Source organism: Vipera berus, assembly GCF_964194415.1.
Source record: "Vipera berus genome assembly, chromosome: 7".
Classification (NCBI taxonomy): domain Eukaryota; kingdom Metazoa; phylum Chordata; class Lepidosauria; order Squamata; family Viperidae; genus Vipera; species Vipera berus.
The window spans coordinates 3,137,554-3,154,722 of NC_138209.1; the positions used below are offsets into that span (position 1 = coordinate 3,137,554).

The 17,169-nt window shown below is 48.2% G+C and overlaps 1 protein-coding gene across 1 annotated transcript in view; it reads right to left on the reverse strand.

The window, feature by feature from the left end:
• ATRN (attractin) overlaps positions 1–17,169 on the reverse strand; it is a 118,313-nt gene that overhangs the window by 38,726 nt on the left and 62,418 nt on the right. The window contains exons 7-11 of the mRNA XM_081332172.1: positions 14,644–14,734; positions 12,715–12,958; positions 9,987–10,170; positions 6,547–6,701; positions 333–417 (exon numbers count right to left, since the gene is read on the reverse strand). Coding sequence (XP_081188298.1) covers positions 333–417; positions 6,547–6,701; positions 9,987–10,170; positions 12,715–12,958; positions 14,644–14,734 — 759 coding nt within the window. The remainder of the gene's footprint in view (positions 1–332; positions 418–6,546; positions 6,702–9,986; positions 10,171–12,714; positions 12,959–14,643; positions 14,735–17,169) is intronic.

A 17,169-nucleotide genomic window follows, 5' to 3' on the forward strand; every position in this document is an offset into this window, starting at 1 on the left:
GAGGAGATCCACCCTGACTGCTCTTTAGAAGGCCAGATCCTGAAGCTAAAACTCAAATACTTTGGCCATCTAATGAGAAGGAAGGACTCACTGGAGAAGAGCCTAATGCTGGGAAAGATTGAGGGCAAGAGAAGAAGGGGACGACAGAGAATGAGGTGGCTGGATGGAGTCACTGAAGCAGTAGGCGCGAGCTTAAATGGACTCCAGAAGATGGTGGAGGACAGGAAGGCCTGGAGGAACGTTGTCCATGGGGTCACGATGGGTCGGACACGACTTCGCAGCTAACAACACTACCACTTTCCACCCAAACGCAAGATACTCCGCTTCCTTACTTGTTCCTTAGCACAGCCGAGTGTCCGAACCGGTTGATGTCGTGGGGGAGATCAGGCAGAGGAAGCACAGACCAACGATCGCAAGCTAGGATGGAAGAAAACGAAAAAAGTTTGTTTCAAAAGCATTCGAGCGGCACTCGGGCCCTAGTTAGAAGTTTGGTTCTTCCCACAGAAATTTCAGTGATAATTCGGAAAGCAAGGTAGTTATTCTAAAAGGGTGGTTGTTTATACCGCGAATATAAATAGCAATAAAGGGGAATATTTGTAGCACAGGATTGAAATGAGGAGTCCTTGGCAGTCCCCGAGCTTGCTTGATTATTTGCAGACGTTTCATTACCCAACTTCTCTGGTGTAGTAACGGTAGAGTAATCAGGAACGTATCAGCAGGAGGAGGAGGAGGAGGACTGTGGGGTCCTTGGTGCCCTCTGAGCTTGGCGATTTCCTTGCAACATTCCATGACCCAATTAAGGAATAACATCAGAAAAGACTGGGGGTTTGTTTCTAGCACTTCTTTCTTGCACTGATGTTCCCTAGCTGGGTCATGAAACGCTTGCAAGAAAACCACCCAGCTCAGAGAGCACCAAGGACCCCACAGTTGTCCTCCTCCTCCTCCTCCTCCTCCTCCTCCTCCTCCTCCTCCTCCTCCTCCTCCTCCTCCTCCCTTCTATTACTGATATTACCTAGTAGGGTCATGAAACGTCTGCAAGGAAACATCTAAGCTCAGAAACCACCAAGGACCCCACAGTCCTCCTCCTCCTCCTCCTCCTCCTCCTCCTCCTCCTCCTCCTCCTCTTCCTCCCTTCTAGCACTGATGATATTACCTAGTTGGGTCATGAAACGTCTGCAAGGAAACATCTAAGCTCAGAAACCACCAAGGACCCCACAGTCCTCTTACTCCTCCTCCTTCTCCTCCTCCTCCTCCTCTGCAAACCCCCCTCCCTTCTAGCACTGATGATGTTCCCTAGTTGGGTGATGAAACGTCTGCAAGAAAACCACCAAGCTCAGAGAGCACCAAGGACCCCACAGTTCTCCTCCTCCTCCCCTCTTCCTCTTAAACCCTACTTCCTTCTGATGATGTTACCTAGTTGGCTCATGAAACGTCTGCAAGAAAAGAGCCCAGCTCAGAGAGCACCAAGGACCCCACAGTTGTCGTCAGATCCTTCCCTTCATCTTTTGGGATTAAAAAAAATTGGACTGGAAGAGGCAAACTGCCCTTTATGTTAACTCTTTTCTGAGTTAATAGTTAATCATATTTTCTAAGAAAATACACTACACGTAGTCCTCGACTTACGACCGTGACGGAGTCCAAAATTTTCTACTGCCAAGCGGGACAGGTACGTTGCTCCAGCTGACGATTTCTCTGGCCACGCTCGTTAAGGGAGTCAGCTGCAGTTGACAATGGCGCTAACGCCGCCGTTAAGTGGATCCGGCTTCTCCCCGCTTGACTTGGCTCGTCCGAGGGTGGCAAAAGGGCATGGCGTGACCCCGGGACACCGCAAACCGTCGTAAACGCACGCCAGTTGCCAAGCGTTAGAATTTTGATCGCGTGACCGCCGACGGTTGTTAAGTGTGAAAAAAACAGCCGTAAGCCCCACCCCCTTTTTTTTCTTTCAGCGTCCTTGTAAGTTCGGTCACGAAACGAACTACTCTACGTGGATACACCGGAGGCCATACAACGAAATCCGTTCTCATTTCGTTCCTGGCCACGTAAGCCCCTTCAATTGCTGGCAGAGATTCGGCTGGCTCTTAAGATTTAATGGTGCTGTTTCGTTTGGGGAAGGAATATATGCATTTTTATTCTTTTTTTTCCCCAGCGCATCTGAAGGAGCCCCAGCTTTCTTTCAATGCCAGCTCAGCGTACCCAGTGAAGCTAACAAATGTAGTTTTCTTAGTTAAGAAGAAACCCTCAGAACTAATGCCTCTCTCTCTCTCTCTCTCTCTCGCTCTCTCTCTTTTATTTTTATTTTTATTTTTTGCCAGGAAACAAAAGTGGAAGGGAGAAAAGCTCAAGGCTATGGAAGGAAGGAGTATGACTCCCTTCCTGACCTTTTTTGGGCCCAGCCGAGTTAAGATTGATTGTTCAGGGATCCCCAGGAATTTATAACTGTCCTTTACACCGGAGGAGGAAGGAGTGTTTGCTTTCTGTGTGCTGTTTTCGAGGAAACGGTGCCCAGCTCATATTAGGAGGTTAGTCAACGTAGCCATGACGGCTAAAGACTTTTTACGGCCTCTTCGGAGGCTTCAACAGGCTGGCATGGCGTGGGAGATGAGACACAGGAAGGCTCCAGAGGGGGAAAAAAAGGATGAATAAACCCTTAATTCTGGCTTACGACATTGAGGGGGTGGGGTGGGGTGGGAGAGAGAAATAATCTATCAAGATATTAGGTAGATTTTCCTTTAAACCATGGTTATCCCAGCCCTTTGGCTCACCTGGGCTACACTGAGCAAAGAGGAATTGCCCTGGGCCGCATATAAAATGCCTAATAAAGTCAATGTGTATAAATTGCAAGCTTCCTCCCTTTTTAAAAAAAAAATTTTTGTTATCCTATTTATTTCTATCCCACGCTTTATTTGCACGAATAAGGCAAGGCGGGGAACATATCCCAAACACCTTTCTCCACGTTATTTTCCCCACGACAACATCCCTGTGAGGTGGACCTGGCTGAGAGGAAAAGACTGGCCAAAACTCACCTAGCTGACTTTCGTGCCTAAAATGGGACTAGAACTCACCGTCTCCTGGTGGTTGGCCCAAAGTGACCCAGCCGGCTTTCATACCTACGGCAGGACTAGAACTCACCGTCTCGGGATGATTGGCCCAATGTTAACCAGCCACATTTCATTCTTGAGGCAGGACTAGAACTCTGTCTCCTGGTGATTGGCCCAAAGTCACCCAGCTGGCTTTCATGCCTAAGGCGGAACTAGAACTTACTGTCTCCTGGTGATTGGCCCAAAGTCACCCAGCTGGCTTTTGTGGATAAGGTGGCACTAGAACTCACTGTCTCCAGGTTTTTAGCCTGGTGCCTTTGCCACTAGACCAAACTGGCTCATTGTCTCCTGGTGATTGGCCCAAAGTCACCTAGCTAGCTTTCATGCCTAAGGCAGGACTAGAACTCACCGTCTCCTGGTGATTGGCCCAAGGTCACCCAGCCAGCTTTCCTTCCTAAGGCAGGACTAGAACTCACTGTCTCCTGGTGATTGGCCCAAAGTCACTCACCCTGATTTCTTGCCTAAGGCAGGACTAGAACTCACCGTCTCCTGGTGATTGGCCCAAGGTCACCCAGACAGCTTTCCTTCCTAAGGCAGGACTAGAACTCACCATCTCCCACTCTTGTGAGAGAACAATACTAGCTGTTCAGGTTCGCGAGTGCCCCTGCGGTTGCGGTTTGGGCACGCCTGATTTAAAGCAAACAAACTGGGATGGCATTAAACGAGGGCCTGACGTTAATTCTCCCAGGGATAAACGGATCTGTTCCTCCTCTTGAACTGAGCACCCGGCAGGAAGGATTGAGTGACTGCTGCCCTTGTCTGGCGATCTGATTTTGGAAAAAGGCCCAGATTGACGCCTGTCACCGCAGGGACTCAAAACAGTCCACAGGAATATATACAGCGGGACAGGAGGCACCAAAAAACAAACAACCCCCCCCCCAAAAAACAAAACATTGATGCTGCCCCTGAAATTCTTTTTCATATGTTAGTAAAAAGGTAAAGGTTCCCCCGCACACGCGTGCTAGTCGTTTCCGACTCTAGGGGCCGGTGCTCATCTCCGTTTCAAAGCCGAAGAGCCAGCGAGGACGTCTCCGTGGTCATGTGGCCGGCATGACTAGACGCCCAAGGCGCACAGAACGCTGTTACCTTCCCACTGGAGTGGTCCCTATTTTTCTACTTGCATTTTTACGTGCTTTCGAACTGCTAGGTTGGCAGAAGCTGGGACGAGTAACAGGCGCTCACTCTGCTACGCGGCACTCGGGATTCGACCTGCCAAACTGCCGACCTTCTGATCGACAAGCTCAGCGTCCTAACCCACTGAGCCACCACGTCCCTTATTTTCATATGTTACCTGAGCTCTATTTGCATATCTACAGGGACTCTCCGACTTAGCGACCGTCCGCTTAACGACCGTTTGAAAGTCACGACGGCGCTGAAAAAGGGACTTAGGATCCTGTTTCGCTTGCAAGAATCCCCCACGCCCCGGTGGTCACGGAATCAAAATTCAGATGCTCGGCAACCGACTCGTAGTTATGACGGTCGCAGTGTCCCGGCGGGGGGGAAACGCAATCCCCTTTTGCGACCTTGTAACCAGCAGAGTCAATGGGGGAAAGCCAGTCTCGCTTAACAACTGTGTGACTTGCTTAACGACCAGAGGGATTCCCTTTAATGACTGTGGCCAGAAAACTGGTATAAAACGGGGCGAAACTCGCTTCGCCACTGTCTCACTTAATAACAGAACGGCTGGACTCAACGGTGGTCATAAGTTGAGGACTGCCCATAACAGGTTTCCGACTTTTGATCAACAGAAGGAATCTCCCGTTCAAGGGACAGGAACTCAAGCAGAGCCACGTCAGAAAAACCTCCCTTGGGCGTCTCTTCCACTGTCTCCCAAACAGATTACGGGCAGTCCCCGACTTACGACAGTTCGTTTAGTGACTGTTCAAAGTTACGACTGACCACCGCGTTTCGCACTCGCGACCTTTATAGCGTTCCCCGGGATCAGGTGATCGAAATTCAAAGGGTTGGCAACCGATTCATACTTAACGTCCGTTGCTGCGTCCCAAAGTCGCACGATCCCCTTCGGCGGCCTTCCGACAAGCAAAGTCAGTGGGGGAAGCCAGGCTCGTTTAACGACCGGGTTGGCTAACTTCTCAACTGAGGGGAATTCGCTTAAAACGACCGGGGCCAGAAAAGTCGTAAACAAATATGTCTCCCTTGCCAACGGAAGTATGGGGGCACAATCGCGGTCGTTAAGCCGAGGACTGCCTGTAATTGATTTCGCCTTTTTATATAGAGTTGGAAGAAATCTCCCACTCAAAGAACGGAGAGACAAGCCAAGCCAGAAGAAGTTCCTTTGCCGTCTCTTCCATTTTCCCCCCAGTTGGGCTAAATGTCAACGGAGGTTCCCAGTCAATCCAGATCATGGTTATCCCAATGGTGCTTTTTCCTTAGGAGGCAACTGGACTCTCCTGTTTTCCTTTGAAGACGTTTCGCTTCTCCTCCAAGAAGCTTCTTCAGCTCTGACTGGATGGTGGGAAACGAATTTATACTCCTTGCAGACAGCCGGTCATTTGCATCCTTTCAGAGAGGCGTTGAGGCCACTTGGTGTCCTCGGGGTCACCGAAGTGATGCAAGTGGGTGGAGAGCCATCTTGGAACTGCTGAAAGGACTGTGTTGTAGACAGGAGAAGGGGTGTGTGTGTGTCTCTCGTATCCCTCCCACTCTACTGAAAGGCCTCCACAGCTCTCTAAAACAGGGGTCTTCGAACGTGGCCCTTTTGTGACTTGTGGACTTCAAACACCCAGAATTCCTCAGCCAGCAATTCTGGCTGGGCAATTCTGGGAATTGAAGTCCACAGATCTTAAAGGCCTTGGTCAGGGGTCTTCAAACCTGGCCCTTTGATGACTTGTGGACTTCAACTCCCAGAATTCCTCAGCCAGGCATGCTGGCTTAGGGATTCTGGGAGTTGAAATCCACTCCTCTTAAAGTCTATATCAGGGGGTCTTCAAACTTGGCCCTTTGATGACTCGTGGACTTCAACTCCCAGGATGCCTCAGCCAGACATGCTGGCTGAGGAATTCTGGGAGTCAAAGTCCACTCCTTTTAAAGGTCTATGTCAGGGGTCTTCAAACTTGGATCTTTGATGACTTGTGGACTTCAACTCTCAGAATTCCTCAGCCAGGCTCGCTGGCTGTGGAATTCTGGGAGTTGAAGTCCACGAGTCATCAAAGGGCCACGTTTGAAGACCCCTGCTCTAAAAGAAGGCAAATAACCAGCCATCTGCAAGGAGCATAAATCCTTCCATTTTCCCCACCATCCAGTCAGAGCAGAAGAAACTCCTTGGATGAGAAGCGAGACGCCTTCAAACAAACAAACAAAAAAAACCTGAAAGTCCAGTTGCCCGCTGAAAAAAAGCATGTTGGGGTTGTAATCAGCAGAGTGTAGCACTTGCTTTTATTTCACTTTTATTAGTGGGGATTTAATTCCCCGCTGGCCTGGCACGTACCTATGTCATAGGCCATGAAGTCTGAAGAGAAGCACTTCGCCCCCTGGCTCATGGAGGTGTCGTTGTGGGTGTTGCCTCCGAAAACCAGCATGGTCCCACTGATAATCACCGCCGAATGCAAATACCGGGAGAATCGGCTCTCTTTCAAAATAGTCCTGGAGAAAGGAGAGAAGGAACAGGCGTTGTTCGTTCAGAAACCACCTCCGCCTCGCGCTCCTCGGCTGCGCACTTCTTAACTACAAAAATAAAAATAAAAAAAATGCCCAAATAACACCCATCTTGGCGAGATGCAGCGAAGGATCAGAAGAGCCAAAAAAGTAAGAAGAAAAGAAAGAAAAAAAAAACGAAATTGAATCAAGCGATCGCCGACTCCTAATAAAGCCAGTTAAAAATTCCGAGGAGAGAAAAAGCAGAGAGGTGCCTTTATTGGATATTATTTCCCCTTAAATCTTTCTCCGATGTTTTCCTCCCGGTTGTGGGAGGAAATTGCCGGTAATTTCCAAAAAACCCCGTGAGAAAACCAGCTGGGGGGGGGCGGAAGCAGTTTTAGCTTCGTAGGGAAAACCCTGGGAAATAATAATAATAATAATAATAATAATAATAATAATAATAATAATAGTAGTAGTAGTAGTAGTAGTAGTAGTAGTAGTAGTAGTTGGAAGGGACCTTGGAGGTCATCTAGTCCAACCCCCTGCTCAGGCAGGAAACCCTACAGCATTTCAGACAAATGGCTGTCCAGTCTCTTCTTAAAAACTTCCATACTTTGGCATGCTCGTTCCTGCCTTATCTCTCCGTTATATTCCCCTTCCTTGATAAAGATTTTAGCGAGATTTGTCTCCAGTCAAAACCATAAAGTCCGATTTTGTCTTTGATGCAAACGAGGTAATCTTCTGTCTGATTCCAACCAGGCACATCTTTAAGCCCGATGCTCTAATTCAAAATGCTCACGCCCTGAAACACCTCCCAAGAAAATATATAGGCTCTCCAAAATGTACACCTTCAGCCGGCTGAAACAAAGAACTTTAAAATAGGGACTTCTCTCCTATCAGCTCGAACCAAATATCTTAACTAAACCAGTCACTCCCCAAACATTTGTGCGTTAATTAGCCATGGCACTACTTTGTTCCTACGTATCACATCAGGACGGGCCTGTTTATAAGGCGCACGGCTTCTGCGCATGTCGGTTCACGAGCTGAACCCGTCTTCTTTCTGCCCGAATCGGCAATATGTTCTTTTTAGAGGGAAAAAAAGGTGCATTTCTAATGCACGTGACTCAAACGTATCAAAAGCAATTCTCTGGGGCGCGTTCTTGCCAAAACCAATAGGTGTTTGAACTATATTCAGAAACTACGTTCTAGCGAAACGTAAGAGAGTAGTAAAAAAAATAAAAGAGAATCTGCATTCATCCATCCGTAGTTCAGGCCTAAAGGATCAGGGTCAAATTATTCTACCCTGGACACATTATGTGAAGATGCAGCTCTCCGGAGAAAATGCTGATACTTGGAAAAGAATAGAATATAGAATAGACAATAGACAATAGAATAGAGAATAGAGAATAGAATAGAACAGAACAGAATATAGACTAGACTAGGATGGGATGGGATGGGATAGGATAGGATGTGGAATGGAATGGAATGGAATGGAATACAATACAATAGATAAAATAATGAATGAAATAGAATAGAACAGAACAGAATAGAGAATAGAATAGAATAGAATAGAATAGAATAGAATAGAATAGAATAGAATAGAATAGAATAGAATAGAATAGAATAGAATAGAATAGAATAGAATAGAATAGAGAAAAGATAATAGAAGAATAGAATAGAATGTAGAATAGAATAGAATCTAGAATAGAATGATAGAATAGAAATAAGAATAGAATAGAATAGAATAGAATAGGATAGAATAGAATAGAATAGAATAGAATAGAATAGAATAGAATAGAATAGAATAGAATAGAATAGAATAGAATAGAATGGAATGGAATGGAATGGAATGGAATGGAATGGAATGGAATGGAATGGAATGGAATGGAATGGAATGGAATAAAGAATAAAGAATAGAATAGAATAGAATAGAATAGAATAGAATAGAATAGAATAGAATAGAATAGAATAGAATAGAATAGAATAGAATAGAATAGAATAGAATAGAATAGAATATGTGGAATAGAATAGAATAGAATAGAATAGAATAGAATAGAATAGAATAGAATAGAATAGAATAGAATAGAATAGAATAGAATAGAATAGAATAGAATAGAATAGAATAGAATAGAATAGAATAGAATAGAATAGAATCCGGAAGGGACCTTGGAGGTCTAGTCCAACCCCCCGCTCAAGCAGAAGACCCTCTACCATCTCAGACAAGTGACTGTCCAGTCTCTTCTTAAAACACGTCCAGTGATGGAGCGCCCACAATTCCTGGAGGCAAGCAGTTCCACTGAGGAAGAAGACAGACTACAGCTACTTCTCGACGTTTGACGGCAATGGAGGCCAAAAATTTCTGTTGCTAAGCAAAACGGAGTCAGCTGATCACCGTCTGTGTCTCTGCCCCTCAGCTTCCAACAAGCGAAGTCGATGAGGACGCCCAGATTCACTAAACCACTGGGTCCCAATTTAAGAACACTTGACAAATGTGGCAAGAAAGGGTCATAAAATGGGGCAAAACCCACTCCCAACGGCTGACTCGCTTAGCAACAGAAATGTTGGCTCGACCGTGGTCGTAAGCCGAGGACTAGCTAAGGAAGAGATGAGGAGGGCATGGGAGACCATCTTCGGCCTCTCTGATTCTAGGGCAGCCCATGAAGCTGAAGCTGGACCAAGGGTCTCCTGGCGTTTTGGCCTCCATCTTCTCCTACGGGAGCAGCTGAAAGTCTAGGCCAGGGGTAGGCAACCTTGGCTCTTTTATGACTCGTGGACTTCAACTCCCAGAATTCCTGAGCCAGCATGGGGAACTATGGCCCCTTCATGACTTGTGGACTTCAACTCCCAGAATTCCTGAGCCAGCATGGGGGACCTATGGCTCCTTCATGACTTGTGGACTTCCAACTCCCAGAATTCCTCAGCCAGCATGGCTCAGCTTGGAAACCTCTCCCTTTCCCCTCAGCATGGCTGGCTCAGGAATTCTGGGAGTTGAAGTCCACGAGTCATAAAAGAGCCAAGGTTGCCTACCCCTGGTCTCTCTCTCTCTCTCTCTCTCTCTCTCTCTCTCTCTCTCTCTCTCTCTCTATCTATCTCTATCTCATTCTCTCTCTCTCTCTCTCTCTCTCTCTCTCTCTATCTCATTCTCTCTCTCTCTCTCTCTCTCTCTCTCTCTCTATCTCATTCTCTCTCTCTCTCTCTCTCTCTCTCTCTCTCTCTCTCTCTCTCTCACACACACACACACACACACACACACACACACACCAGGCTCCACAACTCAATAAATCTACTTACCACTTGTACTTACGAACTTCGTATTTGTACAGGTCGTCCGTCAGCCTGTATTTGTTAGCGCTGAAAGCCTTGTAGCCTCCATGTGTGTAGATGGACCAGGAGTGTGGGTCGTACACACTGCTGTGGCCATACCCTCCTTGCACCAGGGCTCCTCTGGTTTGTAAGATGCTCCACGTGTTTGTGGCTAGGAGAGAAGGAGAGGCAGACGTGAGCCAGCTGTGCAGAACTGCACTATACCACAGATGTTCAACTGGGCAACTGTAACTTGTACTCCGAAGATGCTCGGATACCACAATCCTCAGTCATGGCAATATTTTAGCTAATTGATCGAGGATCGTGGTTGCAGGTACTCCACAGCTTACAAACTTCCTTCTAGTGACCATTCAAAGTTACAACAGCACTGGAAAAAGGGACTTGTGACAGTTTTCCACGCTTATGACCGTTGCAGCACACACACACACACACACACACACACACACACACACCTCGCAGTCCTGTGATCAAAATTCGGCTGCTTGGGCAACTGGCTCCTATTTACGACGGTCACAGCATCCCGGGGTCACATGATCCCCTTTTGCGACCTTCTGACAAGCAAAGTCAATTTGGGAAGCCAGATTCACTTAACAACCGTGTTACTGACTTAACAACTGCAGCGATTCACTTAACGACTGTGGCCAGAATGGTGGTAAAATGGGGCAAAATTCACTTAACAGCTGTTTCACTTAGCAACATACGTTTCAAAAACACAAGTGACCTTCTTTAATCCAGCCGGTCCTCGGCTTACGGCAACCATGGAAGCCCAACATTTCCGTCGCTAAGCGAGGCAGTTGTTAAGCGAATTTTGCCCCACTGCATGACATTTCGAGCCACCGCCATTAAGCGAATCACCACGGCTGTTAAGTTAATAATACGACTGTCAAACGAATCTGGCTTTCCCCGTTGACTTTGCTTGTCAGAAAGATCACACGACACTGAGACCATCATAAATATGAGTCAGTTGCCAAGAGTCTGAATTTTGATCACATGATCGTGGCAGTTGTCAGCGTGAAAAACAGCCCTGAGTCTGTTGAAACTCCAAACGGTCGCTAAATGAACGGCTTTAAGTCAAGGACTTAAAATTGATGTCCCTCCTTGTTTTCAAGTATGTAGTTTCTCAATAGTTGCTTCACCGCTAGAGATCCAATCAATGTCTACAATCGCGATGATAAACAGAAGCTGTGTTCCTACGCACACAAACACACACGCTAAGCAGGATGTTAAAGAGCTAACATACCATCATTAGGATTTCTGTCATCTACTTATACCTGGATGTTTACCTGCCCTGCGGCTAAGAGATTCGGGGACAAAACACCACACTAGACTGAAGAGACACCCGCTCGGCTCAAGAGGGTTTAGAGTTCATAAGGGATCAAGGAGACCGAGATTGAAATGAGGAGACCCAGAAAAAGCAGAAGAGTGCTAAAGATCTCATAGGGAAACGTCTGTCAAGTGAGGCTCGGAGGCCAAGGGAGAAGAAATAATTAAAGGAGAACCTTTGTAGCTCAGGGTATGGGTTTTGCAGGGAGGAGGAGGAGGAGGAGGAGGAGGAGGAGGAGGAGGACTGTTGGGTCCTTGGTGCTCTCTGAGCTGGCTGGTTTCCTTGCAGACATTTCATCACCTAACTAGGTAACCCAATCAGTGCTAGAAGGGTGTGGGGTTTGCAGAGGGGAGGAGGAGAAGGAGGAGGAGGAGGAGGAGGAGGAGGAGGAGGAGGAGGAGGAGGACGACGACGACGACGACGACGACGGCTTTTGGGTCCTTGGTGCTCTCTGAGCTGGGTGGTTTTCTTGCAGACATTTCGTCACCTAACTAGGTAACCCAATCAGTGCTAGAAGGGTGTGGGGTTTGCAGAGAGGAGGAGGAGGAGGAGGAGGAGGAGGAGGAGGAGGACTTGAAAGTGAGAACAATTAACCAGTGGAACAGCTTGCCTCCAGAAATTGTAGGTTCTTCATCACCGGAGATTTTTAAGAAGAAACTGGATAGCCACCTGTCTGAAATGGTGTAGGTAGGGCCTAGAAGACCTTGAAGGTCCTTTCATAATCATAATCATAAAAGTAAAGTTGGAAGGGACCTGGGAGGTCATCTAGTCCAACCCCCTGCTCAGGCAGGAAACCCTGTACCATTTCAGGCAAATGGCTGTCCAGTCTCTTCTTAAAGACTTCCAGTGTTGGAGCATTCACCACTTCTGGAGGCAGGTTGTTCCACTGGTTAATTGTCCTCACTGTCAGGAAGTTTCTCCTTAGTTCTAGGTTGCTTCTCTCCTGGATTAGTTTCCATCCGTTATTTCCAACTCTGTTATTCTGCCTAACAAAGAAAAGAAGTAGGGGTGACATGATAGCTGCCTTCCAGTACTTGGGGGGGGGGAGCGCGGACTATCACAGGGGTTCAACCTCTTCTCCAAAGCTCCAGAAGGCAAGACAAGCCAATCAAGGAGAGAAGCAACCTGAAATTAAGGACAAATTTCCTGACCGTGAGAACGATTAACCCAGTGGAACGACCCGCCTCCAGAAGCTCTGACTGCTCTATCGCTGTAGGCTTTCCAAGAAGAGACGGGACAGCCATTTGTCTGGAATGGTGTAGGCTTTCCTGCCTGAGCAGGGGGTTGGACTAGATGACCTCCCAGGTCCCTTCCGACTCTTGTCGTTATTCTGTTCTTTGCAAGAGTGACAGTCACGCCAAGCCAACACACCTAGGTTGTACTCCTGCACGCTGCTGATGTAGCCGTAAAGAGGGCAGTGGCCAAAGAGGACCAGCATCACCACCGCGCCGTCCTCCAGGGTGACAATGTGGGCCGAGTGGCCCACCACAGCGTACTGCTCCTTGGCCTTTGGCACCAGGGGAGTCCAGGAGTGGTTGGAGATGTGGAACAGCCAGAGCTGACTGGTTACGTTGCCGCTTTCGTCCACTTTGCCTCCATACATGTAGATTTTGTTCTGGAAGAAAGAGAGAGGATATTTATATATATATTTATATATTATCAGCAATATATTGTCTGGGTTTCAATGTCTAGTTTACTAATACATCTCCAGTTCCTTTCTCTCTACCTCATTTTTTTTTTAGCCAATGATAAAAAAAAGTATCCCATGTTCTAAAATAAACGGAGTCTTCTTTCTCTTTCATTTTCAATCCATGAACGTAAGAATGATATTTTTATTTAATTGACAGAATAAGAATTGTATTAGCTTATGAGGCAGTAAACACTAAGGGGGAAAGAGCTTGACTGCCTCTTCTTTGGGGAAGCCCCTGAGATACTGGAAGGCTCCTATCCTAACCCCCTCATCCTTCTCTTCATTAAACTACACCAGGGGTAGACCACCTTGGCTCTTTGATGACTCGTGGACTTCAACTCCCAGAATTCCTGAGCCAGCCACGCTGAGGGGAAAGGGAGAGGTTTCCAAGCTGAGCCATGTTGGCTGGCTCAGGAATTCTGGGAGTTGAAGTCCACGAGTCATCAAAGAGCCAAGGTTGCCTACCCCTGGCCTAGGCCACTTTATGACTCCTGGACTTCAACTCCCAGAATTCCTGAGCCAGCCATGCTAGGGGGAAAGGAAGGTGCTTCCAAGCTGAGCTAAGCTGGCTTAGGAATTCTGGGAGTTGAAGTCCACAAGTCATAAAAGAGCCAAGGTTGCCTACCCCTGTCCTAACCCTAACCTTAAACCTTACCCTAACCCTAACCCAGGGGTAGGCAACCTTGGCTCTTTGATGACTCGTGGACTTCAACTCCCAGAATTCCTGAGCCAGCCTTGCTGAGGGGAAAGGGAAAGGTTTCCAAGCTGAGCCATGCTGGCTCAGGAATTCTGGGAGTTGAAGTCCATGAGTCATAAAAGAGCCAAGGTTGCCTACCCCTGGCCTAGGCCTAGGCCGCTTTATGACTCGTGGACTTCAACTCCCAGAATTCCTGTGCCAGCCAAGCTGAGGGGAAAGGGAGAGGTTTCCAAGCTGAGCCATGCTGGCTCAGGAATTCTGGGAGTTGAAGTCCACGAGTCGTGAAGGGGCCATAGTTTCCCCCATTTTGGCTCAGGAATTCTGGGAGTTGAAGTCCACGAGTCATAAAAGAGCCAAGGTTGCCTACCCCTGGCCTAGACATACCCAATATTAGTTTCCAGATTTTAGCTAAAGGAGGGGAGGCGTAGTTTTCAGTTAACCAAAACAACCTCTGTGTGTGAGAACCAAGGTGAATGCCGATAACATTTTGGCACAACAAAATTGCTGGGAGGAGAGCCGGCCTTTTGAAGCAACTGGCGAATGTGATTTATGACAGCAAATTGGGATGGGAATTGCAATGTGTAACTCTGTAGCCTGAGGGAGGGGATTTTTAACTTGGCTTCACCTTTGTATGTGCCCATATCTTGTTTCCCAAATAAAATCTTCTTTAAGGAAGAAATCCTTGAAGTTCTTTTAAAGGGTTTTTGTCTATCGGAACCGTGACAGGTTCAGGGCCATTGGGACTTCAAGAGGTCACTAAAGACACCGTCATAACATGAGGACTAGCTCCATCACTTCGATCTAAGCCAGGTTTCAGAACCGAGCCAAGTTAGAAAAGTCTCGAGGACGTAAATTCATTCATTCATTCATTCATTCATTCATTCATTCATTCATTCATTTAAAAGCCACTTACTTCATGTAAGGCTATCGAATGCCCGTATCTGATCGCCACGGTGTTCACGGAACCTCCCAGGGTCATCCATTCTCTGGACTCCAGGTTATACCTGTGCAATAAAAAAAAGCACAAAATGCAACGCCTGTCTCCTTCCGCCCTGAAGAACACGACCGTTGTTGTCCTCGCCACACCGAGGACAAAAGAAGGGAAAGCCAGACGGAGAAAGACCGGGGATATTTAAGCAACGTCTCCTCTGGAGGAATTAAGATGGGCCTCTACAAGGTCTCCACACGGCCAGGTTTTCTTTACCGCTGTGTCGGTTTCATAAAATCCTCCAGAGCCAGAAAATGAATAGAGGAGAATATTTGGAGCTCAGGGTTCAAATGAGGGGGGTCCCTAGTACTCTCTGAGCTGGGTTGTTTTCTTGCAGATGTTTCATCACCCAACTAGGGGGCGTCATCAGTGCTAGAAGGGAGTGGGGTTTGCAGAGGAGGAGGAGGAGGAGGACTGTGGGGTCCTTGGTGTTCTCTGACTGGGTGGTTTTCTTGCAGGCATTGCATTACCCAACTAGTAGCACCATCAGTGCTAGAAGGGCGTGGGGTTAGGGAGGAGGAGGAGGAGGAGGAGGAGGAGGAGGAGGAGGAGGAGGAGGAGGACGACGACGACTGTGGGGTCCTTGGTGCTCTCTGAGCTGGGTGGTTTTCTTGCAGATGTTTCATCACCCAACTAGGGAACGTCATCAGTGATAGAAGGGAGGGGGGTTTGCGGAGGAGGAGGAGGAGGAGGAGGAGGAGGAGGAGGAGACGGAGACGGAGACGACTGTGGGGTCCTTGGTGTTCTCTGACTGGGTTGTTTTCTTGCAGACATTGCATTACCCAACTAGTAGCACCATCAGTGCTAGAGCGTGGGGTTAGGGAGGAGGAGGAGGAGGAGGAGGAGGAGGAGGAGGAGGAGGACTCTGGGGCCCTTGGGGCTCTCTGAGCTGGGTGGTCTTCTTGCAGACGTTTAATGACCCAACTAGGGAACATCATCAGTGCTAGAAGGGAGAGGGGTTGAGGAGGAGGAGGAGGAGGAGGAGGAGGAGGAGGAGGAGGAGGAGGAGGAGGAGGAGGAGGAGCTGTCGGGTCCTTGATTCTCTCTGTGCTTAGCAAGCCACTAGAATATAAACTGAGAGCAAACCCCAGTCCCTTCTTAGCACTGATGATGTCACCTAGTTTGGTAATAAAATGTCTGCAAGAAAACCACCCAGCTCAGACAGCAGCAAGGACCCCCCCACAGTCAGGAAAGCGCGTTTGTCAAACGTTGGCATAGTTTACTCTGGAAAACAAAATTACACCCCACTTTCTTCTCCCCAAAAACAAATTAATGCAGTTCACCCACACAAAATAACAACCAAAAGAAAAAAAAAGGGGGGGGGGAAATCCCACCAGGGACAAAATAATCATCGATCCATCTTGAAATTAGCATAACCAGAACCCCACGAGGCAGAGCGCAAGAGCTAAAAAAGACACACATTGGAGGAGAATAATGTTCACCTGCTGGCAGAAACAGAGGAGAATTCACGGCAGCCCAATAAATTTGGACGGTAATCTTTAACAAAAAAAGAACAAGATGCTTCCGTGGGGGTGGTTGAAAAGAAGAAAGTGTGTTGAAGTCCCCTATCCTGTAAATCAGTGGTCTCCAACCCGTGGGCCGCGGGACAGGCTGGCCAGTGCACGCATACAGTATGTGCGCGCGCACCCCCTCACTTGCGCTAGCACCACAGCCGCAGGGCAGAAAAACGGGCTGCTGCTGCTGCGCCTCAGGGCACAAAAATGGGGCGACGCCACCCCTCCAGGTGCGAAAATGGGATGCTGCCGCCGTGCCTCGGGGCACAAAAACAGGACACCGCTGTTGCGCAGGACGCAGAAATGGGCCGCTACCGCGCTGCAAGGCGCAAAAACGGACGCCACCACACCGCGGGGTGCAGAAACGGGCCACCGCTGTGGGGCGCAAAAATGGGGCACCGCCATGCTGCAAGACACATAAACGGCTGACGCTGCGCCACAGTGCGCAGGAACGAGGCGCTGTGCCACGCAAGGACGGGGCAGGGCTATCGAGTATTGCGTAGGCACTAGCCCCACCCCATTTGCGGCACGTGCATGCTGGCGGCCCCGTGCACGCACACGCGCACACACACGCATGTAAAATGCTTCCCCCTCCCTTTTTCTGCCAACCAACAAAGATTGGTGACCTCTGCTGTAAATATTTGGTAATGACTTCATACAAATCTGATAATTAAAGGGACATATAAGTCTGGGGGAGGGGGGCACAATGGCTCAGTGGTTAAAGACGCCGAACTTGTCAGCTAGGAAGCTGACCGCCCAGGTTCGAGCCCCGAGCGCTGCGCGACGGGGTGAATTCCCATTCCTTGCTCCGGCTCCTGCTCGCCTCACAGTTCGAAAGCACGCAAATGCAAGTAGATAAATAGGTACCACTTTGGTGATACCTTCCCACTTCCCACTTTGGTGGGAAGGGAACAGCGTTCCGTGTGCCTTTGGCATA